The sequence below is a fragment of the Melospiza melodia genome, chromosome 21 (assembly GCF_035770615.1).
Source record: "Melospiza melodia melodia isolate bMelMel2 chromosome 21, bMelMel2.pri, whole genome shotgun sequence".
NCBI lineage: Eukaryota > Metazoa > Chordata > Aves > Passeriformes > Passerellidae > Melospiza > Melospiza melodia.
This window is the reverse complement of record NC_086214.1, coordinates 8,201,608-8,229,553: the sequence shown is the minus strand read 5'-3', so window position 1 is coordinate 8,229,553 and position 27,946 is coordinate 8,201,608. Positions and strand designations below refer to the sequence as shown.

At 55.6% G+C, this 27,946-nt stretch overlaps 1 protein-coding gene across 1 annotated transcript; it reads right to left on the bottom strand.

Annotated features, from left to right (window-relative positions):
• Window positions 1–25: 25 nt before the first annotated feature.
• Window positions 26–27,439, bottom strand: SH2B2 (SH2B adaptor protein 2). Its single transcript, XM_063173785.1, has 10 exons — window positions 27,348–27,439; window positions 26,072–26,205; window positions 15,351–16,238; window positions 12,985–13,086; window positions 8,446–8,537; window positions 6,237–6,331; window positions 5,883–6,065; window positions 5,576–5,769; window positions 3,563–3,734; window positions 26–2,395 (listed from the first exon to the last, which is right to left on the bottom strand). Exons 3-10 carry the CDS (start codon window positions 16,209–16,211, stop codon window positions 2,079–2,081), a joined length of 2,016 nt encoding a protein of 671 aa, XP_063029855.1. The 5' UTR covers window positions 16,212–16,238; window positions 26,072–26,205; window positions 27,348–27,439; the 3' UTR covers window positions 26–2,078.
• Between the last annotated feature and the right edge of the window lie 507 nt (window positions 27,440–27,946).

The following is a 27,946-nucleotide window of genomic DNA, read 5'->3' as shown; positions in this document are numbered from 1 at the left end:
GCCCAAAGCTCTTGCTCACATGCTGTTGTTTTTGCAAGTGATTTTATTTTAAAACCGGAACTCGAGTTCTCCATTTGTTTAACAAGTCCCCCTCCCATCCCCTTTCTTTTTTTAAATAAAATTAATTTATTCTACACAACAGTAAACTCTTCCAGACTCTTCCCTATTTACAAATTAACATTTTTTGCTTGCAGATCATCGCTTCCCCCTCATTTTCCTATCCTGTGCCACAGAAAGTGAGAAACAAAGCCAAAATCTGAAGGTCTGTAAGGCAGTGCTCCCATCCAGCCTTCTGGATCCCACCCTTGGGAAGAACCAGTGATGATGTCTCTGTCAGATCTGGAGATCTCCCCTCATCCACCACGTGTGTTAAACCATCAGCCAAGAGCATCCAGCCTCTCCCTGCTCCTCTGAGCCGTGTGAGGAAGGAGAAATGCCCTCAACAGAGCAACCTGCTCCTGCTGCCCTCTGAAGGGTATGTTTGAGGAGAAGGTGGCATTTGCTGCAGGAATGGGATCCACCAGGACGGTCTCACACCACAGGAGGAGCCTTGGAGACACCTCCCCTCTCCTTCTGTGAGTCAAGCACTGGGGACATGCTTTGCTAGCTCAGGAAAGAAGGCACCTAATAAATAAAAATTTGGCCAAACCCAATTCCAGGCAAATCCAAAGGTTTTTGGTTTTTTTTAGGTTGTGGTTTGGCTTGTACCTCTTTGAACTAAGTGATAACTTCTAGCAGACCCTACTAGCTGCTCTACCTGGAGACCTGTCCAGACACTCCAAAGCCACCTGGCTCAGGTCCTGTGAGCACTGTCACTCCTGTCACTGCCACATGAGCAGCAGGAGTCCTGGTGCTGGGTAACACAACCTGTGTCAGCCAAACCAACGGGATGTACAAAAACTTTGCAAGCAAGGCTGCCCTTCTGGAGGGTCTCCCACCCCCCATGAGGCACAAACCTGGCCTGTAAAACCATCCTCAGGGCTTCCCTGGCCTGTTGGAAAAGAATCAATGTAGTGTGTTTATTCCTGGGAGCCCAGCCAGGCAGGAATACCTGCTTTTACCTGCAAAGCAAAGCTGTCCCTCAGCTCTGGACACAGCCCCTGCTCTCTGCCTGATCCCCTGAGACATCCCAAATGACCAAAAACTGATGTAAAGAGGAGGTGGTGTCATGTTTTCCAAGGTTTGCTTTGAGCAATGGAAAATATTGCCCAGCTGTGGCAGAGAGCAGGCAAAAGGCTGATGCCCTTGTGGAGAGCTTAGGTTTTGAAAAATCAAGGAAGAAAGGGAGGATGAAAGGGTTATCCAGGGATTCTCTGTCAGTACAGCAAGGAGAGAAAGGAAACAAAGGGACAGAAAAGGCAGGACAGCAGGACAACCCTTCCTTGAATGCAATTCATTAAGCTTTGGGCAAAAACCTTCTTCTGTCAGAGGGTAGGAAACACGTGCCCCAGAGGGAGGCCAAAAGCCAGCGCAGATAAACCCTCAGGCCCTCTCAGTGCTCCACGTGTGTGAGAAGAGTTCCTGCATGGACATCTGACACATTTCCATGCTCACCCCAACATGCCAGAGTCCCTTGGCAGCTGGTTTGCAGGATGATGGTGCCACAAGGATGTTGGCCATGCTGGGCTCTCACCCCAGAGGGGACATGCCAAGGTGCCTTGGCTGGAGGATGGAGCCTGGCACAGCTTCGGGTGCCATCCCACAATGGGCACAGCCAGGAGGAGCTGCAGGGAGCCCAGCTCAGCCCTGGGAAAGAAAGCTCTTGGTCCGGAGGGAAGGAGAAGAGGCTGCAAGCTACAAAATGGCACTGACTCTGAATTTCAGCCTCCCACGCTGCCAGCACTGCCCCAGCCACGGGGCTGGCACCAGGTCCAGCAGGGACATTGCCCAGCACTGGCACAGGGCATTGCCCAGCCCTGGCACAGGGCATTGCCCAGCCCTGGCACAGCTCCCACAAGCAGCAGGGATCGAGGAGCACGTCCCATCCCGGCTGGGTGGCTGGTGGTGGCAGGAGGAGGTGGCGAGGCCGGTGCAGGTGAGGGGCACAGCTGCCCCGCTGTCCCCCATGCCCGGGGGGCTCAGTAGAAGGAGTACTGGTTTTCCACGGCCCGGGTGCGGCTCCGGGCGCTGTCAGCCTCGTGGTAGTCCTCGGCACCGGCGGCAGAGGGCTCCGGCCGGCGCTCGGCGCTGTCGCTGCGGCTGCGGGGGCCCAGGGCACCCTCCAGGCGGTGGTAGGGCGCGGGGGCCGGGACGGCGGGGGCCACGGGCACCCCTCCCTCGGCGGGCGGCGGCACCGGCGGGCCCGGGGGGGCTGTGCTGCAGAAGTAGTGTGGAGGTGGCAGGTCGACCCGGCAGCCCGGCGGCTGCGACACCAGGGACGGCGGGGGACCGGTGTCTGCAAGGGAAACACGAGCTTGACTCCTTCTGTGCCGCCTGCGGGCTCGGCGCCCTCCCTCTGGTACCTTCCCGCACCCCCTCTCCATCCCCGACCCTGCTCTTGTCCAACCCTGCTTCCTGCTCTCTCCCAGCATAGCAGGATGCTCCGAGCCTGCAGACACCTCTGCTCCTGCCCTGCCCGAGCCAGGGCACTGTCACCCATAGGGATCACAGGGCACTGTCACCCATAGGGATCACAGGGCACTGTCACCCACAGCCAGGGGTCACAGGGCACTGACACCCATAGCTAGAGCCAGGGCACTGTCACCCACAGCCAGGAATCACAGGGCACTCTCACCCACAGCCAGGGGTCACAGGGCACTGTCACCCACAGCCAGGGGTCACAGGGCACTGTCACCCATAGGGATCACAGGGCACTGTCACCCACGGCCAGGGGTCACAGGGCACTGACACCCACGGCCAGGGACAGGGGTCACAGGGCACTGTCACCCACAGCCAGGGATCACAGGGCACTGTCACCCACAGCCAGGGGTCACAGGGCACTGTCACCCATAGGGATCACAGGGCACTGTCACCCACGGCCAGGGGTCACAGGGCACTGTCACCCACAGCCAGGGGTCACAGGGCACTCAGTGTCACCTACAGCCAGGGGTCACGGGGGTCACAGGGCACTCAGTGTCACCGACAGCCAGGGGTCACAGGGATCACAGGGCACTGTCACCCACAGCCAAGGACACAGGTCACAGGGCACTCAGTGTCACCCACAGCCAGGCACAGGGGTCACAGGGCACTGACACCCATAGCTAGAGCCAGGGCACTGTCACCCACAGCCAGGAATCACAGGGCACTCTCACCCACGGCCAGGGGTCACAGGGATCACAGGGCACTCAGTGTCACCCACAGTCAGGGACACAGGTCACGGGGCACTCAGTGTCACCCACAGCCAGGGGTCACAGGGTGCACTGGCACCCACACTGGCACAGGGGTCACACCAACACATCCCTGCTGCTGCCTGCCCTCAATGCCCACCTTCACTGGGTGACACCCACCCTGGCACACCTCCGGAGCCACACCCATCAGCAGGGCGCTGCTTTAGGGAGGGAATCCCATGGGCTTGTCTCTTTTTTAGGGACAATACCCCAGCCCCCAGCGGCCTGGCACCCACCTGGCTGCGGGCTCTGTGCCACCACGTAGCTGCGCAGGGTGATGTCGGCGGCGCCGCCCGACTCCAGCGGGATGGGGTGCGTGTGGAAGTGGCGCAGCATGTCAAAGATGGTCTGGAACCAGAGGTGCTGCACGTGGCACTGCCCGCTCTCGTTCAGCGACAGCCGCAGGTGCTGCAAGGGCAGGGGGCACGGGGTGAGATGGGGGTCTGAGGGTGACACTCACCCTCGCAATCTGCACCTCCATCAGCCAAGGGAGGCGTGCTCCTAACAGGATTGTTGGCGCAGACATCTTTTTATTAAAAATCCTTTCTTAGGGTTTTTCCTTCTGAGAAGCGGAGAGGCCTCAGAAACAAAACATAAACAATGGTTATCTGCTGCTGTGGGATGGAACAGGTGGATCTGTGATTGGTCTCATGTGGATGTTTGGAATTAGTGACCACTCACGGCAGAGCCAGCTCTCTCTCTCTCTGTCCGAGACAGACCTTTGTTATGACTCCTTTCCTTTCTATTCTTAGCTTAGCTAGCCTTCTGAGATGAAACTTTTCCTTCTATTCTCTTTTGTATAGTTTTAATGTAATATATATATATATATAATAAAATAATCAATCAAGCCTTCTGAACATGGAGTCAACATTCTTGTCTCTTCCCTCACCTGAAAACCCCTGTGACCAGCATCACAGATTGTTGTTTACCCTGCTGCAGGGTGTTTCCTGTAAAACCTCACTTTTACACCCAGTGTACCTCACTTTTACACCCAGTGTACCTCACTTTTACCTCACTAAAGCCCCAGGAGCAGTTTGACCCCTCCTGGATGAACACCACAAAGAAACACACACAGAAAGGTGTCTGGGTATAACCAGGAGCAGCTGAAGCTCTGATTCTGGGGGTCACAGACAGCCTGGAGAAGCCTCTAGCCCACCTGAACTACTTCTTGCAAGGTGACAAGAACAGGCAATCTCTGCTAGAAAAGGGACCCAGCAAAAAACTGCTTGTGGTTTTCTTTTCATAGTGCATCTGGGTACTTCAGGGCATGGAACAGACAAGAAGAGGGCAGGGGAAGGTGTGCCAGGCTACACTGAGCCCCCATGTGTATTCATCCATATGCTCACATGACAGGCACCGATCCAGTTGGGAAAGTGTAGAAGGGGCTGGGCAGGATGCAGAGGGGTCTTGGGGCACAAGGGCAGGTGCCCCTGAGGGAGGGGTGCAGCTCCCTGCAGAGCTGCTGCATTTGGGGTCACCCACAGAGCAAGAAGGAGCCTGAGGTGCTGGGCAAGGCTGGCACTAACATGTTGGGGAAGATGAAACAGGAAAGCCTTATAAATATGATTGCCTGGCAAAAGATTTTGAGAATATAGAAACGATAAGGGAGACTGAAATGAAAGCAAGCTTTGAGATACCTCAGTTACTGAACAACTGGAAAACAATGGTGTGGCCAGCTGAAAATAATCCCCTTTTGATGGAACAACACCCTCTGCTTGCAGACAGGCCCAAGGGTCAGAGCAGACCCTGCCAGCTTGGCAGAAGGGGCCCAAAGAGGAGTTTTTAGGGTTTAAAATGTAACACAGTATGGTCATGTAATGATACTTATAGGCTGTATGGAAATGCCATAGGATTTGTATATTGTACTGGATTGACTAGTGAGAATGAGAATATTCAACACAGAAGATGATTTATGGTATTGTAACGGGAACTTCGCTCTCTTGCCTTTTATCTCTTACCCCTTTTGCTCTCTTACCCTCTCATCCTCTCTCCCCCTCTCTTCTCTCGAGCCTGCTCCAAGCTGCAGCTGGCAGCTCCCAGCAGGCCCCTGCACCCAGGCCCTTTGCAATAAACCCCAAGTTACAAGCCCTGGCTTCAGACATCTCTGCTCTCCGTCCGTCCCGACTGTCCTATCCCCATCGCTCCTACACTAACATTCACGGAGAAGCAGAGCACAGGGAGAAACAGAAGACAGGGAGGAGCAGAGGACAGGGAGGAGCAGAGGACAGGGAGGAGCAGAGGACACCCACCTTGGCTTTGCCCTGGAAGTTGAAGGTCAGCACGTACTCCCCGGGCCGTGTCTCGCTCTGCCGGATGACGAACAGGCCGTGGCTGCGGGCGCCCCCAAACAGCACCAGCTGGGCTGCCTTGATCCGGGACAGGGTCCCGTGGAACCAGGGGAAGTCAGACAGGTTGATCTCAGCCTCGGCCTCGCTGTCCTCCCCTGCCCACAGGGACAGCAGGTTTTTAGGGAGTGCCTGAACATCACCCCCCCATCTCCTCTCCCTCTGTGCACCCTCCAGAGTGAGGTGGGTGCTGCATCCTGCATCCCAGTACCTGTGAGGTGCCCACCAGCAGTGGGGGAGGATTCCAGCGTCTGCAGGAAGTTTTCCAGTGGGACGTGGGTGAGGAGCTCCCCCAGGGAGTCCCTGCCCCGGCCAGGGGGCACAGGGACAGAGGTGGCCATGGCAGCGTTGTGAGAGCTGGGCAGGGCACATCTGTCTGGTGGCCTGGGTGCCTCTGGAAGGGAAATTGCATGGGATGAGTGCATGGCTCAGCATCACTGTGCAAAGCTGGGGGCTGTCCTGCTCTGCACGCAACTGTGCTGGATTCTCCTGGATCTTAGAGACACCTGAGGGCTAGGTTATGGCTCTGAGGGAGTCCCAGACCTTCCCAGATGTAGTTCCTTACCATCATTCAGGAACTCGCAGCTGGATGAGGTTGTCCTGCCTGGCAGACAGGTTCCCTGTGCACAGGACACCAGCTCAATGTCGTCCCCACTGTCCCTGGAGGAGAGCACAGACAGAGACACACACATGTGGCACCTCCACTCACTGGCACGGAATGGGGATTTGGCCAAACAAAATTCCAGTGTGATCCAAGAGCACATCCTGTTGCCCCTGAATTCCTCCCAAGGGGTTGCCACTGCACAAAGAGCACTGAGAAGCAGAGCAGCCACCAAACATGACTTTTTGGGGGTGAGAAACCAACGTGGGAAGGATGAAACCCTTGAGAGCCCACACTGTTGGTCATGCTGGTCGGTTCCAGCTGCAGGATTTGCTGCAGGATTTTGTGGGTTTGGAAGGAAAGCTGTTACCTTGACTCTCAGTGCTTTGCACCCACACACCTTCCCACCCGAGGGCGCTTTCACTTTCACCCTCTGCGAAGGGAATTACCCACCCACAGGAATTCCATCCCTAAAAGACATAAACCACTAAGTCAGGAGGCCTGGAGCAAGACAGCAAGCGGGAATAGAGCCAGGGAGCCGCTCAGAACATCCCTGTTGCCAGCCCTCCCCGTGCACTTCAGCACCCTTCTTGCACAAGCATCCGACTTGCTCCACATCCTATTTTTATCCCAGCCACCAGCAAGAGTCCAGAGCTGCCCACAGCACTCAGCAGCTCTTGCTTCACACACAGGGCCACGTGGGCACAGGCAGCAGGGGAAGCTGCTGAATTATTTAGTGGCCAGCGAGTGAATCAGCCATTGGGAGTCATTCAGCTGCAGCCAGTTAAAAACAAGAAGGGAGGAAGGAAACCAAAACCAACAGAGCTCTGCAGAAAAGCAGTGGCTGGGCGCTCAGGAGGCAGCTCCAGCACGCAGCCCTTGGCAGGAGCATCGGGAGCTGATTGAGAATTCGCTCTTGGCGCCCGGCGTGTGTGGCGGTGTATTAAACAGCTCGTTATTATTTGCTCTGCAGTTCATTATTATTTGCTTTACAGTCACGTCCGGGGGCCAGAGCGGGCTGGTGCTGGGTGCTAAGCAAACAGAGAGGGCTGGGAGGCTGCCAGGGGCACAGACAGGGCCAGAGCCAGGGGCAGGGCCAGGGGCTGGCACGGGGACATGAGCGGCTCCTGCGGTGGCTCGAGGGCAGCACGGCCGTGGTGCTCAGCTCCAGCTGGAAAACCAGCACTGAAACATGGAGTGAGGGAAAAAAGGCCTTTTTCCAGCCTCACATCAGCAACCCAGCCTCAACAGTGCTTTTAGAGTAATAGAATCACAGAATGGTTTGGGGTGGAAGGGAATTTAAAGCTCATTTCGTTCCACCCCCTTGCCATGGGCAGGGACACCTTCCACTAGCCCAGGTTGCTCCAAGACCTGTCCAACCTGGCCTTGGACACTGCCAGGGATGGGGCAGCCTCAGCTGCTCTGGGCAATCCATGCCAATGAATTATAGATTTCAGGAAACAGCAAAAGGAGCAAAGATCTGGAGTGCACCAATGCATCCTCCTGTGAGATGCATCCTCCATGGTGACCAAATGCCTCCCTCTAGCAGGAGGGGGCAAAGGCAGCCTGGAGGGAGCAGGAGCCTCTCCAAGCCTCTGTTCCACATTTGACTGATGTTTTCACTACTACAAGTTTTGGTTGTTCCAAAACTGTGCCAAGAAAGGCAGTGCCATGGTTTCCCCAGGGCTGGGCCTGTCTGAGCCAGCAGCACCAGTCCCTGACACAACTTGCTGCAAGTGCTGGTGAAACAGCAGATGAGAAGTTTTGGCTGAGTTATGACTTTAACGACAACACTGATGCCACTGGGATAGAAATACAAATAAATCAATTCAACCAGCAAAATCTTAAATGTATCATGGATGCTAAGGTGGAAAAAACCATGGAAATGGCTCAAATATGGTATAAAAGCTTCAGAAGGTGGGTGTCAGGAGCTTCCTGCTTTGAGGCTGGGTTTCCAGGTCACCTGCCTGTGCCAGGCTGAGGGGACGTGGGGCAGAGAAGGGTGAACAAGTGGCCAGTGCATCCCTGGCAAACACAGGCTGCTAACTCTGCCTCCAGACCTCTGCTGGGCACTTCCTGTGACAAGCCAAGCAGCAAAAATTGCATCTGGGTAACAGCCCATGCTCAGGCAGCAGAGCCCAGCCCCACAGAGCCCCTCCCCAGCAATCCTTACCCAGGGTCAATGCAGTCCTGGATGTCAGCCACCCACGAGTGCTTCTGCAGGGAGTCGATGGTCTCCAGGATGTACTCGGCCCCATTCTCCACCTGCAGGCCAGGTGGGATGGAGTCAGCTGTGCCAGGCTGCTGCCCCCCATCCCGAGGGAAAACACAGCCCAGAGCCCAGCCAGAGCCATGAACAGCACCTCAGCCCAGCAGGAGAGGATTGGTGTCCCACCCTACCCCAGCATAGGGGTGACAAGGGGTGACCCAGTGTCCCACCTCATCCCAGCATAGAAGTGCTGAGGGGTGACCCAGGGGATCAGTGTCCCACCCCAGCCCAGCACAGGGTGACCCAGGGGATCAGTGTCCCACCCCAGCCCAGCACAGGGGTGACAAGGGGTGACCCAGGGGATCAGTGTCCCACCCCATCCCAGCACAGGGTGACCCAGAGGATCAGTGTCCCACCCCAGCCCAGCACAGGGTGACCCAGAGGATCAGTGTCCCACCCCATCCCAGCACAGGGGTGACAAGGGGTGACCCAGGGGATCAGTGTCCCACCCCATCCCAGCACAGGGTGACCCAGAGGATCAGTGTCCCATCCCAGCCCAGCACAGGGTGACCCAGAGGATCAGTGTCCCATCCCAGCCCAGCACAGGGGTGACAAGGGGTGACCCAGAGGATCAGTGTCCCACCCCATCCCAGCACAGGGTGACCTAGGGGATCAGTGTCCCACCCCATCCCAGCACAGGGTGACCCAGGGGATCAGTGTCCCACCCCATCCCAGCACAGGGTGACCCAGAGGATCAGTGTCCCAGCACAGGGGTGACCCCAGGGGATCAGTGTCCCACCCCATCCCAGCCCAGGGGTGACCCCAGAGGATCAGTGTCCCACCCCATCCCAGCCCAGGGGTGACCCCAGAGGATCAGTGTCCCACCCCAGCCCAGGGTGACCCCAGGGGATCAGTGTCCCACCTCAGCCCAGCACAGGGGTGACCCAGAGGATCAGTGTCCCACCCCAGCCCAGGACAGGAGTGCTGAGGGGGCACTCATAAAGATGCATCCAAGATGAGCCCTGACCAAGTCTAGCACTCAGAGGAAAACCCCACTGCACCACTATCAGCAAATACAAGTTTTTTACAAGGTTTTTACAGCCTCCACGGAAAAAACACACCTGGCTGGCAGCACTGGGTACATGGCACTGTGCCCAAGCACAGACAGCATCCCTCACTCCTGGGGCACCTCTGTGTCCCCCCAGAACCAGCTCTGCACAGCTGTAGCAGAAGCCACACTGCTCTCTGCCCCAAAACCCTGCCAGACCCAGGAGTTTTAAACCTCTCCTCCATTATCTCTTCTGCCTGCTGGTTCATGAGGCTTCTGATTGCAACAGAGTGGGAAAGAAACCCACTTTCACAGGGAAAAAAAAATAATAAATAAAAATTAGGACACAAAAGAGCCTCCAAACTGCCCAGCCCAAAGGAGCTGTGCCATTCTGGGGCTGGGCAGAACCAGAAGCTCCACATCAGTGGACTCAGATGCCATGGGATGCTCTGTGCCTCTGGCAGCTTTCCCTGCATCCCTCATGGAGCCTTAAACATCATGTTCTGAGGTGGCAGAGCAGCCCTGACTCTGGGAGAGTGTCACACTGCCAGCTGAGACAACCTCCAAGCAAATTCAATTAATCACAAACAACTGAATCACCATGCTGAAAATAAGCAGGGAGGGCAGGGAGCAGAGCCCTGGCTGGGGCTGAGCAGTGACCTGGACCCCAGCAGAGGTGGAGGGGAATAGCAAAGATCCCCCTCCCCAGTTTGTTTAACTCAAGAAAGGATCTTCTCAGGCTTTTTGAGGGCAAGGCATGAAGCTGACGTGGGAGATGGGGCTGCTCACTCATGCAGAGCATGACAGCAAGCAAAGCACGTGCAGGGCTTGGGTATTTTGCAAGCACCTGCTTGTGCAATGGAAAAAACTGCATGTGCTGGGCGTCTGACGGGCTCTGGGGACACACTGGCTGCTCATTTTTAGGCAATCTGGCAGGAACTATTTCAGTGTGGCCTCCCCAAGTAAGGCAGGGGCTTTTCCAGCCATAGTAACATCCCTAAATGAGGCAGGGGCTTTTCCACCCATCATAACCTCCCTAAATGAGGCAGGGGCTTTTCCACCCATCATAACCTGTGTGTTGTGTGTGAAGGTTGAGACTGGGCTCCACATCACACAGAAAGGGAAACCACAGCACGCAGCTTGCCCACCTAACCTGCTAAACTCAGGGTGCTTCACCCCCTCTGCAAATCCAGCCAGCAAAGGGGGAATGGGAGAGGAAAAAGATGTCCCAGCAAGGAGCCAGGCAGAAAATGAATCACAAATAATAATGGATGTGAGAAAAGGGGAGCAGCATCCTGTGCCAGCAGCTGGGAGGGGAGAGCAAAGCCTGGCTGGGGGGCTCCATGCTGTGCTTGCTGGCTCTGCTCACTCAAAGGATCAATTGTGATCAATTCCCCCGGGCAGGGTGAGAGCCAGGACAGGCAGGAGCAGGAGGTACCTGGTAGAGCAGGTATTTTCCAGCTGGCAGGGTTTGGAGCATTCCAGAAGTGCATTAAAGGAATGGCTGGAGCAGTCACCAAGCTGTTAGCAGTGGGAGAGGGGAGACCATGTCTGGCTTCAGAAGATGGGAAGAGGGCAAGCACAGAATTTTCCTCCAGGAGCCAGAGAAACCAACCCTCACAGGCACCCAGGAGGCATCCCAGAGCTGAAACCTCCTAGAAGGGATCTGTCATGACCAAGCCCATCTGCTCATGCTCGTGACACTCCAGGGATAGGGAGAAGCAGTGGCACCTCCTGGGTGTTGAACCAGGATGAGGACATCAAGCTTTGGACACTGATGTGACACATTTGACACATTTGAGGTGGGGCTTGTAAGGAGATCTAGAAAACGTGACAAGAACGTGATGAGCCACATTCCAAGAGCAGAGATCAATGGCTGATGGGTTGTCAATGGCCAGTGGTCAAAGCTGAGGGATGTTCTCCTTTTCCCATCAAAGGCTCTCTGTGTGTGCTCCTCAGTGATGAGCACAAAAGAATGTGAGGATATCTGATCAATTCATGGATGACATCACACTGAAAATGTGTTGGAGGACCAGGCAAGAATTCAAAGGGTCTTGTCAAAGCTGAAGTGGAAGAAGAAGCTGAAACCAGCCTTGAGCTCAAGGACAGGGTGAGCCCTGGGCTCTGAGTGATCCCAGTGGGGAAGCACGGCTTGGGAGCAGTTCTGCAGAAACCACCCCAGAGTTACACCAGCCCACAGGCTGCCTGTGAGTCAACATCATCATCATCATGGCGTGAGGAAAGCACTGCATCAGCTTGGGCTGGACAGAGAGGAAGAAGAAAGGAGAAGCAATCCTTCCCATCTGCTCTGGGCCACAGCCTCATGTACACTTTGGGGCGTTCCATCTCCAGAGCCTGCAGGGAAAGCAGGGAGGAGCTTGGGCTGGTCAGTGTGGAGAATAGGAGACACTGGAGGCTGGCCTTTGAGGCACAGAAAACAACAGCTGAATGAGCCCCTGTGCCCATGGTGGGCACTGACCATTGCTGAGGCTGAACAGCAAGAAGCCCTTGGGGAAAGGGAAGGTGCCAGGAGAAGTTGTGTGACCTTGACAAGGAGCTGGATTTGATGGAAAGAAATTTCTCCTGGGAATGTGTGCTTGGGCCAGGTGGATTTCAAGGCTTGGGAGCTTTCACAAAGCCAGGCTCAATTTTCCCCCTTTTCTTTTCACAGTTTTCTAAGCTTTCAAGTAGGTTCATTCAGCCTGGCCTCTCTGTTCTGCATTGCCACACACTCTGGGGGAGAAGCATCAGGAAGAGAGGGGTTTAGAAGAGGTAGAACAAAGAAATGCTCAAAATCTAGTGGTCCATCACTGTCATGGTGTCCAAGACCCTGCAAAAGTCAGCCCTGATCTGCCATGACAGGCTGTTGTCTTCCAGCAGAGCAGGAGACAGCATTGAGCTAATTATTTGCATGATATGGAAAATTCTGAAGAAAGAGACTTTCACTCTGTTCATGCCCCCAGACTCATGTGTGGTTGATCCCCAGGGTCTCACCGGTCCCACAGAGCTCCCATAAAATCACTAAGGCTGGAAAAGACCTCCAAAACCATCAAGTCCAACCTTTGACCAGCTGCCACCTCATCAACCAGACCTAAGGGCCATCACAGTGTGTCAATGAAACAGCCACCATATGTCACCGATGTGGGACAGCAGCAGCCACAAAAGCACAGGCAGCTGCAGCAAGGAGCATTTTCCCTTGCAGGTTGTCTCAGATCACTGATTTAACCCATCTCCTAGTGACACAGAGAAGCCAAACCCCATTGGTGAAAGCCAAACTTGATCCCAAAACACCCTGGTGTCAGCTGGAACAGGCAGGAATCCTCCGGGGAGCATTTGTGCTGTTGGCATCCCGGCTCTGAAAGCCAAGGCAACAATCCCTTTGGGGTCTGAGCCTCCTGCACTGCAGGGTGCAGGTGCAGAGGGGGTTCCTGTAGGGATCCACACCCTGCTCTCACCTTTAGGACAAAGGTGTTGTCCTTGTCAGGCATCTCCAGGGGCATGGTGGTGCGCACCTCGATGATGGCCGACAGCGGGATGCTCACCTTGGGTTTGGAAGCCTGAGAAAAGGAAAAAAAAAAAATAGCAAAGACAATAAATGAAATCAATGAATTAAAAAAAAAAAAAAAAAAAAAGTCACTCAATTGAATCAAACTGTCCCTGGGGACAATGCAGCAGGGCTCTCAGAGGCAAGATCAGCTCAGCCTGTGTGGTTATTACAGAGGGGGAATAAACAGCACTGATTTCCCTCCTGTGCCTGATAACTCTGAGCTCTGTGAATTAAACCAAGAGGAGGCCCAGTGGAAGACAGGGAGGTGCTTTTAAATGCCAAACCACCCTTCTTGCTCCAGCGCAGGCTGATGTGCCAGCTCTGCCAACACCACTTAATTTCTCTCCATTTTCAACCCTCTCCCGATGGAGAGAGCTGTGCTATCTGATGGGGGATGCTTCCCATGCAGAAAGCAGCCCCGTTTCTCCAGCACAGGAGCAGCATTTCAACCAGGCAGCTACAACACAGCAGCCTCAGCCATGCAGGGAATTTTAATTACATTAAAATCAAGAAAAATGAATTTCCCCCAGGGCCCCTGGCACCCGCCGGAGCCTCGGTGGGGAGGCAAGACCCGGTGCCTCCCACTCCGAGTGTTTGCTGAGCAACAAATTCCCCAGATATTTGTTTTAATTATAACAAATCCCCACAAAGGAGCTCGTGGAGCTGCTCTCCAGGGCTGGTCCCCTCCAGGGCTCTGGGATTTGGAGCACTGCAGCTGCAGGAAGCAGAGATGAGATTTAGTCACCAGGACCTGCGCCTGGTGCTGTGGATGCAGTGGGTGGGACGAGGCCAGCAAGGAGCTTCAGGCTGCAAGTTACCAATAACGGGCCCAGTTCCCATTTTTATTGGGAAATAAAAATAAATAAATCCAAGACAGAACAGAAACTGCTTTTTCCCTTGCAGGATGTTTCGTTTCTGCCAGCCCCAGAGCCCCGGTGCTGCCTGCAGACACATCTCAGCCGTGCAAGGCTCTGCCCATCCCTGGGGAATTTTTCCACCTCGGTGTTTGCACAGCAGAAGGTCAGAAAGGAAGCAGCAGCTGCTTTGAAAGGAAAGGAAACAAGGTGATAATTCACCCCTGAGCCAGAGAAGGGTCTTAGAATCACAGGATGGTTTGGGTTGGAAGGGACCTTAAAGATCATCTCATTCCAACCCCCTCCTCTCCAGGAGGGTTCTTCCCTTTAAAGGTTTACAGACATGGCCATAGTTTTTGTAGGGTCTGTGTAAAAACAAAGCTGTGGGCTGCTGAAGCAAAAAGCAGTTTTCTTCCAGCTGTGCCAGACTGGTGCCACTTTTACATTTGCCAGATGGAAAGCAAGATGGGATGAGAGGAGAAAGCTGTAAACCAAAGTGGGGTGTGATTATAACAGAAGAGCAGACAATGTTCATAAAAGTTGCCATAAAATAATTTCAAAATTGATTTTTAGAGGCAAATCAAGATACACTAAAAAAGGAATCCCTCTATGATCTCTCTCTTAAATGTTTTAAGAGCAGCAGTTGTTCCATTTTAACCCAAGTTTATTTTCTCTTTGGTGCAGCTGACACACCAGGCTTCATCAGATCCTCTATCCACAGAATGGGTTGGAAGGAATCCTTTTCCACCCCCTGCCATGGGCAGGACACCTTCCACTAGCCCAGGTTGCTCCAAGCCCCATCCAACCTTGCCTTGGGCACAGCTGGGGCAGCCACAGCTTCTCTGGGCACCCTGTGCCAGGGCCTCCCCACCCTCACAGGGAACAATTTCTCCCCAGTATCCCACCTATCCTTACTCTCTTTCAGTTTAAAGCCATTTCCCCTTGTCCCGTCACTCCATGCCTTTGTTAGATGTCTCTCTCCAGCTCTCCCATAGGCTCCCTAGTGGGCACCATGGACATTGGGGTGGTTTCCATCCAGCCAGACCCCATTTCTGGGCTGAGGAAGCCCCCAGTCCAGCCCAGAGCAATGCCCACCATCCGTACCCACGCTGAGCTGCTCTCCAGAGAGATGCATTTGAGTTCAAACTCATGTTTTATATTTTCTCAGAAGGTGAGAGGCACAGACTGACACCAAGAGTGCAAGGTTCATTTTGGCCTGCAGGTTGGATGGGTTTCAAGCACATTTTCCAATCCATTTGCACCTCAGCCACACAGCACCAACTCTCCCTCTGGACCAGAGCTGGATTTCAGCCCAGCTCAGCAGTGGAAACAAAAAAAAAAAAAAAAAAACCCAAAAGCAAAGCCCAACTGCTGCTTGAATTTCTTATAAAAACAACAATGGACACAAGTCAGGGCTTACCTTTGGAGGGACATAAAACTCCAGGAGGAACCTCTCCCCTTCCACCTTCACAGCTTTGCGCAGCAGGAGGCGGCACTTCTGCCACTGCGAGCTGCCCACACAGTTCGTGTCATCGGCCACCATGTAGCGCAGCGTCCCCTCCCTCTGGATGTCCACCAGCTCCACCTTGGACGAGGGCACCTTGGACAGGCGCAGCTTGTGTGTCCATTTCTCCCGAGGGTCCCCAGGCTCCTTGCCCCCGGCCGGCCACGGCTCCCTCTCGGCTCTGCGCCCGCCCAGAGCGGCCTCGGCGCCCGGCTCCGGAGAGGATTTGCGGTGCCACATCTCCTTCATGCCGTCCACCACGCACAGGCTCATGTTCCTCAGCGAGAAACCTTTCTTGAACTTGGGCTTGGCAGCAGCATGGATGGAGACGTCCTCTGAGCTGCGGGACTGCCCGTAGGAGGAGACTTTGTGAGCCTGCACCTGCTGGGCGGGGGTCAGGTAGCGGCTGGCGCCCAGCGGGGCGTCCATGCTGTCCAGAGACTCCGTGGATGTCTCCTCCTTCCTGGGGGTGACCTCCCGCCCGTAGGGGACGTGGCAGTTCTGCAGCCCCACGAAGGGCACGATGTTGTACTTGGTGGGCGAGTCAGACACGAACACCCTGCTGACCTCCAGGCTGAAGATGTCCAGGAAGTTGGCGGTGAAGTGGTGGGAGAAGGAGGTCTCTGCCCCGGGGGTGTCGTAGTGGGGGTTCTCCTTCAGGAACTGGCAGAACTTCTGGGCGAAGTCCACGGCGGCTGCCTGGGCGTGCAGCTTGCAGAACTCCCTCCAGTCGGGGAGCGGGGAGGAGGGCTCCTGGCACAGGGCATCGCCGTTCATGGCTGCCCCATTCCACCTGCCGGCGGGCTGCAGGGTGAGGACATGGACTGAGTGTGGGACACAGACTGGCCCCCAAAAACAGGGACATGGACAACCCACTCTGTCCCCCAAAAACATGGACAGGGACACAGACTGTTCCCCAAAAACAGGGACACGGACACAGACTGTCCCCAAAAACAGGGACACAACATCCCATCCTGTCCTCCAAAAACAGGGACATGGATACAGACTGTTCCCCAAAAACAGGGACATGGACATCTCATCCTGTCCTCCAAAAACAGGGACACGGACAACCCAGCCTGTCCCCCAAAAACAGGGACATGTCCAACCCATCCTGTTCCCAAAAACAGGGACATGGACACAGACTGTCCACCAAAAACAGGGACATGGACAACCCAGCTTGTTCCCCAAAAACAGGGACATGTCCAACCCAACCTGTTCCCCAAAAACAGAGACATGGACAACCCACTCTGTCCCCCAAAAACATGGACAGGGACACAGACTGTTCCCCAAAAACAGGGACACGGACACAGACTGTCCCCCAAAAACAGGGACACAACATCCATCTTGTTCCCAAAAACAGGGACATGGACACAGACTGTCCCCCAAAAACACGGACATGGACACAGACTGTCCACCAAAAACAGGGATATGGACAACCCAGCCTGCCCTCCCACATGGGGACATGGACAACCCAGCCTGCCCCCCAAAAACAGGGACATGGACAACCCAGCCTGCCCCCCAAAAACAGGGACATGGACAACTCAGCTTGTCCCCCAAAAACAGGGACATGTCCAACCCAACCTGTTCCCCAAAAACAGAGACATGGACAACTCAGCCTGTCCCCCAGAAACAGAGACCTGGATATCCCATTCTGTCTCCCAAGAACATGGACACGGACAACCCATCCTGTCCCCCCAAAACAGGGACACCGACAACCCAGTCTGCCCTCCCAACCAGGCACATGGACAACCCACTCTGTCTTCCCTCAAATGGGGACACAAACAACCCACCCTGCACCCCCAAACAAGGGCATGGACATTGACAACAACCCTGACCCCAAAATGGAGGTCACCCCTTGCCATGATGCCAGAGCTGATCTGCAGCTCCAGTGCAAAGGAAAATGCTGTGGGAAAGTGTCTGTGTGTTGCTCTCTCTCCATCTCATCCACTAGGAAAGAATCTTGGCGCTGGCAGCAGCCATAAATTGTATTTATTTCACGATTATGACCATGCAAAAGCATTATTGATTTCTCATGAAACCGCTAAGGAGTCCCCAAGTGTTTGCCTGCAGGATTCCTCTCACTCTGTGTCTGCCTGGCCATGGCACAGCTCTCCACAGGGGGAGGGAGCAATGGGAGTCCTGGATGTACCCACCCAGGGCAGCACCTTCCCCTCTGCACCCCACAGCTGGTCCTTCTCTTTCTCTCCAGTCTCTATTTCTGCCCTCATCCTTTGCCACATCAATTTTGGGATTTTGCTCTCCCTGCTGAGCATCAGCTGACAGAGAAGCCAGGACAGGTTCTCAGCAGAGGCCCATGAGCAGGTGGGGTGCAGGGGGAAAAGGAACAGAAGCCAGACCCAGGAGCACACCAGAAGTTGACAGGAGCTGCAGAGCAGACCTGGGAGCCCTTGGGAGAAGCACCACTATGCCCAAACCCCACACTGGTCCTTCTCCCAGTGGCTGTGAGACTGGCAGGGCCTGTGTACAGTCAGCTTGGTGCTCATATTGCACTTCCCAAATCTCTACCTGACTCTGGGCAGCACGAAGATCCTCCCCTGGGGGACCCCAGCAGTGACTGCATCTCAAAAATCACCTCCCAGTGCCAAAACTGCTCATGGCTGCTGGTGCTGGTGGGCCTTGGCTGGGGCACTGCTGAGCCCATGACCCCAAACATCTGGTCACTGTGTCCAGACATCTTCCTTCCTCCACTCCAAGGGCAGCAGTTTGGCAAATCCATCTCAGCTGCTCAAACACTGGGTGCCTGTGGGATCCAGTTCTGGAAGGGCAGGACAGTTCCCCCAGGTTTTGCTGTTCTCCATCACAGAGCAGCCCTTTCCCTGGATTTTGCTGCTCTCCATTCACAGAGCAGCCCTGTCCCTGGATTTTGCTGTTCTCCATTCACAGAGCAGCCCCTTCCCTGGGTTTTGCTGCTCTCCATTGACAGAGCAGCTCTTTCCCTGGATTTTGCTGCTCTCCATTCACACAGCAGCCCCTTCCCTGGGTTTTGCTGTTCTCCATTCACACAGCAGCCCCTTCCCTGGGTTTTGCTGTTCTCCATTCACAGGGCAGCCCTTTCCCTGGGTTTTGCTGCTCTCCATTCACAGAGCAGCCCTATCCCTGGATTTTGCTGCTCTCCATTGACAGAGCAGCCCTTTCCCTGGATTTTGCTGTTCTCCATTCACAGAGCAGCCCTTTTGCTGGCGAGGGATTACTCCTGCTAATAAATCACGCGCCGGATCCCGCCACAGCTTACACAGCCAGTAATTAATTACTGCTCTGATGAACGGCACCAGCCACGGATCAGGGCGGGCACTGGGGACTGGCATAACCCACTCCTTATCCTCCAGACCCCAGGCAGGGCTGAGCCCTGAAGGCTGGGATTCAGAGCAGCAGCTGTGGCCAGGAGCTGGTTGCCATATCCCCAGCACATCCCTATGGAGATGAGTTCTCTGGGAGCACCTCCATCCCAGAAAAGGGCCCTCAAACCACCCCACCCCCTCCAAACACTGAGAAACCCACACAGGCAACAAAATCCCAACACAAACATGACACACGTGGCATTTCCTCACTGTTAAGGCAGGGATGCTGCTCAGTGCCCTGGCTGTGCCAAGGAGGGGCTGAGGACAGGCTACACATGGGCCTGCACTGGCTCCTCACATCCCACAACACCAGCAGAGCTCCAGCTCTGCAGAAATCCCTGGCAAAGCTCTCCCCAGCATCACAGGGATTTCCCGGAGACCTGAGCAGGGAGCCATGCCAGCTGGGAAAAAAAACCCATCCCTGCAGTTTAGGAGCAGCCTCTGAATTTCCCCAAGAGACATCAGCACAGCAGCAGAAAATGCAAAGCTGTTTGTTACCCGCCCAGCAAATGAAATTCCTAATTATCCATCCATCACCAAGCAGGGGATTTAAAGACTCTGCCCTTTGAATTGAAAATTCACAACCCCAGCTCTGCCATGGCCCAGGAGCTGCCCTGGCACCAAGCCATGGGCCAGGAGTATTTGGGCTCAGGGAGAAAAGGGAGATGGAAAGGATTCTCCTGCTGCCAATCCAAGCAGTCACAGCCAGAGCAAGGGAGAGCGAAAGGGTGCAAAGGGAAAAGAGCAGGAAGGGGCTTGTGGGGGAAAGGGAAAGCCCCTTAGTGATGGGTTTATTTACATCTGCCCCGGGGCTCTGCTGGTTTCCCTCCCATGAATTTGGGGGAAAACACAGCTCCACATCCCTCTCTCCAGGAGGGACTGGTGCTCAGGGCCTGCCTGTTTGCAACCAAGGGATGGCAAGCTAACAGACTCTGAGGGGTTAAGGAAAAAAAAAAAAAAAAAAAAAAAGGAAGAATAAAAAAAAAGGCACTTCAAAAAAGATAAAGCCCCAAACAAAAAGCCTCAAGGAGATCCAGGCATGGCAGCCGGGCTCCGGCTCGGAGACGCGCACGCAGAGGCATCACAGCATCTTCCTTTCATCTGCATGGGGATGACAGACTTTAAAAAGGCCAATTTATAAAAATGAAGCCTAGAGGAGAGACATCTGGCAGGTCTGAGGAGGCGGCGGCGGGGATTACTAACCCTGTGTCACATATCCAGGATATCCAACCCCCCGGCCCGGAGCACAGCCAGGATCCAGCAGCACAGGCTGGGACTCCGTGGGGTGGTTCAAGGGCAGCTCCTGGGACTGCAGAGCCATCCCCGCCCCTGATTCACCTGATTTCTGCAGGAAGCAGGCTCCCAATTATCTGTGTAGATTTACCTTTAATCTGGATGCCTGCACTCCCCTCCATACCAACAGCTCTGCCCCACTTCTTGAAATAACTTATCATGCCACAGACAGCATCCCCGGGCAGAGCGGTGGAAGCGGAGACCAAAATAAGCTCACGATGAAAATAAGCAGCAAATCTGCAATTGCTTTTTGGAAAGGGCCATCCCCTGCCAGCCCAGCTTCCTGAGGGCTGCAGCACACTCCAGGCACCTTTCTAAAGAGCCAGATCCTCTGGAAGTGCCCTCAGCCCACTCCAGAAGTGGCTCAGGGGCCACAGCCTTGAGTCCTTGAGTCCCTGGCCTGGGTGACATAAGAGGACAGAAAAATAAATATATAAAATGGGGTGGTTTGTTATAAAGAAGCCATGAAGTGGCAATCATGGCATCAGGCTGGTGACAAGCACCTAACCCACCTGCACACTCCTCCAGGGCAGAGCTGTGCCTGCTGCCTCTCTCATTTGGGAAACTGAGTCAAAACTTAAGAAAAGAAGACAAAAATAAAGAACTTCTGGGGTTTGCCAAGTGGAAACCCAGGCTGGGATGACAGGTGAGAGCCAGCTGCTGGCAGTGATTTGGGACACCTCTCCCACCAAGGTGTGCTGAGGCATCCCCTGCTCCGGAGTGGGGGGGGACACATGGAATACTCTGGAAGTGGAAGCAAAGCTACTGACCTCAAGAAGAAATGAAATTTAAACTGTCAGCAGAAGCGCAGGAGACCATAAAAAAACAACTCCTCGGTGAAGCAGGAGTCAGGGAGCAACAACAAAGCCACTGGGATTTGCTGAACCAGAGGCGTGGGGAGGAACCAGCATCTAATGAGGTGTTAATAACCCGAATGCGCAACGCCGGTCATGGGATGGCCAGCACAGCCTGCCCAGCACGGCTGGCTCTGATGGCTTTATTTAAGGAAACAACCCTAATAAAGAGATGTTTCCCTTCCTCCCAGAGCGGCACAGCCAGGCTGGGACAAAGTGATCCGAAACTGAGAGGGGGGAAAAGCACGGTCTGCCGTGAGCAGCGACCTGAATCCATCCATCCCTCCACCTCCAAGCTGAGCCCCTCCATCCATCCATCCCTCCACCTCCAGCCGTGCGGGGAAACCGCCAGACAGCAACGGGAAAAGAAAAGGCAGCTCAGGAGGCAAAGCCTGGCTCCAGGACAAGGAGATGCCAGCCCAGCCCCGGCTGTCCCGCTCCTGCTCGGTTTCCAGCAAGATCGATGCCACTCAAAGCCCCAGCTGGTCACGGCGATCCCGCGGGAATGACATGAGGAAACCCAGGCACCTGCTGCCCCAGAAAAGCGCCTGACCTAAGCGTGCCGTGCCAGAGGAGATCCCCGAATCACGAGCAGGGCGCAGAGCAAGGCGATACCCCCGGCCCCCCCAGGGGATGCTGCTGGCAGCGGCTCTGACACACGGGCAGCTCCTGGAGCCCGTCTGCACAAAGCCCAGGCACTGCCTGCCCTGGGCACACGGGACAAAGAGGGTCGTTTCTTGCCCGTTTTCTCTTTTGAAGATGTGTCCCATCAGCATCTCCACCCCAAAACCTTGTCCTGAGGAAGGGGACAGTGGGGCAGAACGGGCAGGCTCAGATTTCACAGTATCACACAGAGCTGTGGGAACACCCTTATGTGCAAGAGGAGGAAAGGTTCTTTTCTTGCCCATTTTATCTTCTGAAGATGAGTCCCATCAGCACCTGCACCCCAAAACCTTGTCCTGGCCACCCAGCACTACTGAGTGCTTTGGGGCATCCTTTTTGAGAGCTGGGCTGCCCAGTGGGACCCCTCACAGAAGAAGGCACAAGGAGCCTTTTCACTCCAGAAAAATCTTTTTTCTGGGGTGAGGGATGAGGGATGCCAGGAGCTGGTCTCCCCCCATTCCACCGCTGAGACCTGAAGGCTGTGACCAAGTGACCTCCTCCCTTTGTCACCTCGAGGACCCTTCCCAGCCCTTGAGACCCACCAGAGCTTTAATGGCATGCAAAGGCTGAGCTGAGGAAGAGAAAACCATAGGGGACAAAAGCAGAAGTCACCTTTTGCTTTCACACCTCCCTGTACCCCTGACCACAGCCCTGGCGTGGGAGAAGCTGATTTCTCTCCATGCTCCTCAGTACTCCACGCACTATTTATACTATTGTGATCTTAAATCAGACTGCCTGTCTGAACCAGACAGAAATGGAAACATTCCTTGTTCCTCTCATTTACTGGCCATCCCACTAAAATATTAATTGAACAGCATTTTGGCCTTAAATTTTATAGTCAAACCACCTGCCTTGAACCAATCCCTCAGCAGGAGCAGGCTTTAACTCCCTGCCCAGATGCACTTCAGGGTCCACCTGTCACCTGCAGCTTAGAAAAGATTTTTCTGGGATGAAAAGGCTCCTTGTGCCTTTTTCTGCCGCCCAGCCCAGCTCTCAAAAAGGATGCCCCAAAGCACTCAGTAGTGCTGGGTGGCCAGGACAAGGTTTTGGGGTGCAGGTGCTGATGTGACACATCTTGAAAAGAGAAAATGGGCAAGAAAAGAACCTTTCCTCCTCTTGCACATAAGGGTGTCCTCACAGCTCTGTGTGATATCCTGATTCCAGCCCCACAGGGACCAATGCTCCTGAAAATGAGCAGATGGGCCCATGAGAGCCCCCAGTAAAACCTGAGATTTTCTCCATCTCCCACTACTCTGACCATACCACAGGGTTGTTCCTCTCCCTCCCCTCCAAAATCCCCCGCAGTGGATGTCGTACTTCCTGTGCTGACAGCTGCTGGAAAATAAAGACAAGTTCATAGATAAGATCCACTGGATCTTAGATAATCTTTTCTCTGAGTAATTCCATCCAGCTTGCAGTGAGCCACTCTGCCAGCCCACTCATGGGGCTGGAGCATCATGCAAGCCACCCAACCTGCTGGTGTTGGGGGACCTGGGGGACACCTCAGGGTCCCCAGGGTGCAGTGACAATGATCAGCAAAGCTTTGGTGCATCATGAAATGCAGCTTAGGGCTTGGAGGCTGTGTCTGGGAGTAAAGCAGAGACTCCCCCTCAATGCCCCAAAGGAAAAGCTATTGGAAAAAGGAAATAAATGAAAACCCCAGAGCTTTGGGTGAAGGAGGTCAGAGGCTGTTGTCCATTCCCCCTCACTCAGGTGCCACCTCACGTGCCTGTCTCCAGCCAGAGAGCTTCCCACAGAAAACCACCCAGTCCAAAGTCTATTTTTAACCACCACAATAGCAGAGCCTCCCCCGAGGAGCAGCACAAGCCCTGTCCCAACCAAGCAATCTCACATTTCCCTCGCTAAGCCTCGATTTCCTTCCGCCTCTCAGCCCACAACAAAACCCTTCTCCTCCTCCTCCTCCCACCTTCCCATCCTCAGAAAACTATTTGCACATCCCTCCATGCCCCTCCAGGCTGGTGTGCTGTGGGTGCAGAGTGTCCTGCACACCTGTTACACATTAACCACTGACCTGGCACCTGTGGGCAGACCCTTCCTGCACTCAGAAATGCCAAACTGGAGCAGGAGGTTCATCTGCTCAGCCCCCTCCCCTGGATGCACCCCAAAACTCTGGGGATTTAAAGAAAAAGCCCTGCAACATCAACCCAGCTGCACTTCCCAAAGTGAGTGCAAACTCTTTAAAAGAGATTATTCTCTCCCTGGAGATTTCTGTGCCATTGAGGAGCTCTTTGGGGGTTTTTGGGGAGAGAGCTGAATGGATGCTCAACTAAAGCAAATCCTGATGGATACAGCACTGTCATCACTGGGGATCCCCCACCATTAAGTCAGAGAAACCCCTAAGATTGTTTTTCAATTACTGCACATAATAAACATGAGATAAAGTTACACAGTTCTGTAGGAAATTTTCTTATTATGTTTTTTTTTACGTTGCAGATCCAATTCCCCACACGCATCACTGTCTCATACCCGCCTGCAAACAGCCTTAAACTGCTGCCTAATGCTATCTGAGCTGGGGAAATTCAATTCTACCCAGCGCCTCACCCAGGACTGCTACAATCACTGCTAATTGCTTAAGTGGTGTATTAAGCAAAATAAAAATTCCAGTGGGCTTTGAACCACCCCCCCCCCTCAACCAGATGATGCCAAAACACCCTGTTAGAGCTGCCAGCCCTGGCTGGAGAGCCAACCTCAAATATCCTTCTTCTCTTCACTGTGCAGGGATGCTCCTGGGCAGGCAGAGCTTCGTACTCAGCATGGCCATGACCACACCAGAGGGATCCACAGGCTGTGTTTGACTTTGCCACCCCTCTTGCCAGGGTTCTGGGGTGCCACTGCAGCCCCAGGGTCCAAATGCCGCCAGGAGCCAGTGAAGCAGGGCACAAACATCTGCCCAGTGGGACCCTGGGGTGGATGCACACTGTCCTCTCCTGTCCCCCCCACCTGTGGGTGTGGATGGATGTGGGGCTCATCTCAAATCCAAACCCTGCACAAGAGCAAGCAGATTCTCCAAAGCCCTTCTGGTTTTCCCTTTAGCAAAAATCAGTTGTGGGATGCAGTTTTAGGCATGTTCTCTCCTCCTCACCACCATGATGGAGCCAGCTGGAACTGAATTTCTGGGAGCACCCAGGTTCCCTCTGCCTGCACAAGGATGGGGATCACTGAACCAGGGACAAGTCCCCAGCCCTATCCCAGCACCTCACTGGCATCCACGGGCAGGGAAAGCAGCTGAGGTCAAGTGAGGGCAGCCTCGGGCAGGAGGGGAATGATGCAGGAACCTCAGGGCTGGAAGGAGTGCCCTGGGGCATCCCAGGCAGCCTGAGTCAGCAGGGCCAGCAGATGTGCAACCATCATCGGGCTCCTCTGCTTCTGCTGGGAAGAAGAGGAGGAGGAAGAGGAAAGGCATCAACCAGCAACATCCTCATCCTGAAGAGATGCGTGTTCTGCCTCCAAGGAGGAAGGGCAAGAGGAGGCTGGACATAAACACACTGCCATGAGGGTGGTCACAGTCCAGGAGAAGAGGGGACAGACCTCAGATCAGCCAGAAGAGGTGGCCCTGCAGTCAAGCAGCCACTGCAGCCCTGAACCAGCTGAGGAATGAGGGGATTTTAACCCCAAAGCCTTGACCAGGCAGGGCTGACTCACCCTCCTCGACAGGGTCACTGAGCTGGGTGAGACACCAGGCAGGGCTGGCAAACCTGTGTGCTCCCCAAGCTGCAGCAGAGAGGATTGTGCAGCCTTTTAAAGGAAACACTCAGCCCTGGGCTCCTCTATGTTACAGTGATGGTGAGACACTGGGAAATACCACAGAAGGACACAGAGAGAAGGTCCAAGGGCACTTGCCATCCCATGTGAGCAGATCTCCTGGCAGCACACACCCACCTGTCTGTACAAATGTGCCCTCCCCCAGGGAAAGGGGGCTGAGCAGTTCAGAACAGCCTGTGTGCTTTAGGAGGATGATTCCTATTTAGAAAGGCATCCCCAGAAATCCATGGTCCTTCTCCACTCTCCCAGCAAACCAAACCAAAAATCCTCATGGAGGGCAGTTCTGAGTAATCACAGAATTGATTAGTTTGGAAAAGACATGCAAGATCACCCAGTCCAACCATTCCCCCATGTCCCCTAGTGCCACATCCACACCTCGGCTAAATCCTCCAGGGATGGTGACTACACCACTGCCTTGGGCAGCCTGACAACCCTTTCAGCAGAGATTTTTCCTAATATCCAACTAAACCTCCCCTGGCATAACTTGAGGCCATTTCCTCTTGTCTAGTCAGCTGTACCTGGCTACAATTTCCTTTCAGGCAGTTGTAGAAAGAGAGAAATTTCCCCCTGAGCCTCCTTTCCTCCAGGCTGAGCTCCCCCAGCTGCTCCTCATCCACTCAAAGCCACAGGAGCAGGGTCTGTGGGGGTTTTGGGCAGGGTGCAGGGGGGGACAGGGAGGTTTTACCTCCTTTCCCGTTCCAGTTCACAAGATCCCCGAAGCACCGGCAGCGTGGCTCTCGCAGGTCAAATGCATAACTCCAACCGATCAATTTCCACACTGGAAGGAAGTACCAGAGCGACTGGGAGACAGGGAGGGACCTGGAAGGCAAAGGTTTAGGCTGTCAATGCCTGGAGCCACAGCAATATCCCCAGGCACATCTCACACCTCCCCCAGGCCACAGTCCAGCAGGGCTCGGGCCTGACTTCACCAAAAGCAGAAACAAGCAGGAGGGCCGGGCAGAGAGTCCCTGAAGCCTCGCCGGGGCCTTCCCGCGGTGCTGCCCACAGAGCAGGGCTGGCTGGAGGCAGCAGCCGCCCCTCGCTGTCCCCGCAGGGCTGAGCCCCCCTCCGGAACCCCGCACCCCTCACGCAAAGCCAGGCACACAAGACCGACTGAAAATGAGGGAGCATCCGTGCAAGGGGGCTGCGTGTTGTGTGTGCCCCCCTTCGGGTCTGCTATCCCCAAACCCTGGGGAAAAACAACCCATGGCTGCAGCCCCGAGGAAAACCCCGTCCCCAGAGCAGCCCCCAGGGCCGGGGGAGCCCAAACCAAGGCAGCAGCCCCATCCCTAGAGCCGGAGGAGCCCCCATCCCCGGAGCAGCCCTCAGAGCCGGGTGAACCCAAGCCAAGGCTGCAGCCCCTCTCCCACGGGGCAGCCCCCATCCCCAGAGAAGCCTCCAGAGCTGGGGGCAGCCCCCACGGCCAGAGGAGCCCAAACCAAGGCTGCAGCCCCCATCCCCGGAGCTGCCCCCAGGGCCAGGAGCAGTCCCCAAGGCCGGGAGCAGCCCCGCTCCCCCGGAGCAGCCCCCAGGGCCGGAGCAGCCCAAAGCAACGCTGCAGCCCCGCTCCCCTGGAGCAGCCCCCAGGGCCGGGAGCAGCCCCCATCCCTCTGAGCAGCCCCTATCCCCGGCGGAGCCCCAGCCAAGGCTGCAGCCCCGCTCCCCCGGGCCGAGCCGGGTCTGCCCCATCACCGCCCCCCGCCCCCGCGGGCCCGGGGCCGCCCCGATGCTCACCGGGGAGCGGGGCTGGCCCGGCCCCGCCGTGCGAGGGGAGGGGGCGGCTCGGGGACCCTCCCGAACGCTCCGCGCCGCAGCGGCGGGGGGCGGGAGCCTCCCCCGGCCGGGGGAGCCGCTGCTGAACGGGGGAGTGGGGGGGAAAGAACCGCGAATAAATCCCCGCCTAAATCCCCGCCCGCCGCTGCGGTGCCGGTACCGGTGTCGGTACCGGAGGATGCGCTCACCCGGCCCCGCTCGCTGCTCGGTTCGCGGCTCGGCTCGGCTCGGCTCGGCTCGGCTCGGCTCGGCTCGGCTCCGGCCGGCCCGGCCGCCCCCCGCCCCGCCGGCAGCGCCGCCCCCCGCACCGCCCCCGCTGCCTTAAAGGGCCCCGCCCGCCCCGCCGCCCCCGCCCGGCGCTCCGCGGGGGGACCCCGGGGACACCGAGACACCCCCGGCCAATGAGGGGACACCGGGGACACCGAGACACCCCGGCCAATGAGGGGACACCGGGGACACCGAGACAGGCCGCCTCTCTATAGGAGCCCGGGGACACCGAGACACCCCAGCTCGGCATGGGTGGCCTGGGGCTGTGCCTGCCAGAACGCCCCGAATAACACGGGCACCCCAAATCCTCAGGAAAAGCCCTTAATCCTCGGACAGGCTCGCCGGCCCTCCTGAGAGCGCTGCAAATCTTTGGGCAGCACCCCAAATTTTCAAGGTGCCGAGTCTTCAGGTCCCCGAGATGCTCGAGATGCACAAATCGTGGCAGGGCACCCCCGTGCTCTGAAGAGGGGCTGCAGCCTTCCCTCACCCATCCATCACCCAGCATTTGTCCTTGCAGTGC

Coding starts and splice junctions, on each gene's coding strand:
- SH2B2 (XM_063173785.1), bottom strand. CDS start 16,211: ATGAACGGCGATGCCCTGTGCCAGGAGCCCTCCTCCCCGCTCCCCGAC. Junction 6,066..6,236: donor CTGCGAGTTCCTGAATGATG/GTAAGGAACTAC, acceptor TTTCCCTTCCAG/AGGCACCCAGGCCACCAGAC. Junction 2,396..3,562: donor GGCACAGAGCCCGCAGCCAG/GTGGGTGCCAGG, acceptor TTTCCCTTGCAG/ACACCGGTCCCCCGCCGTCC.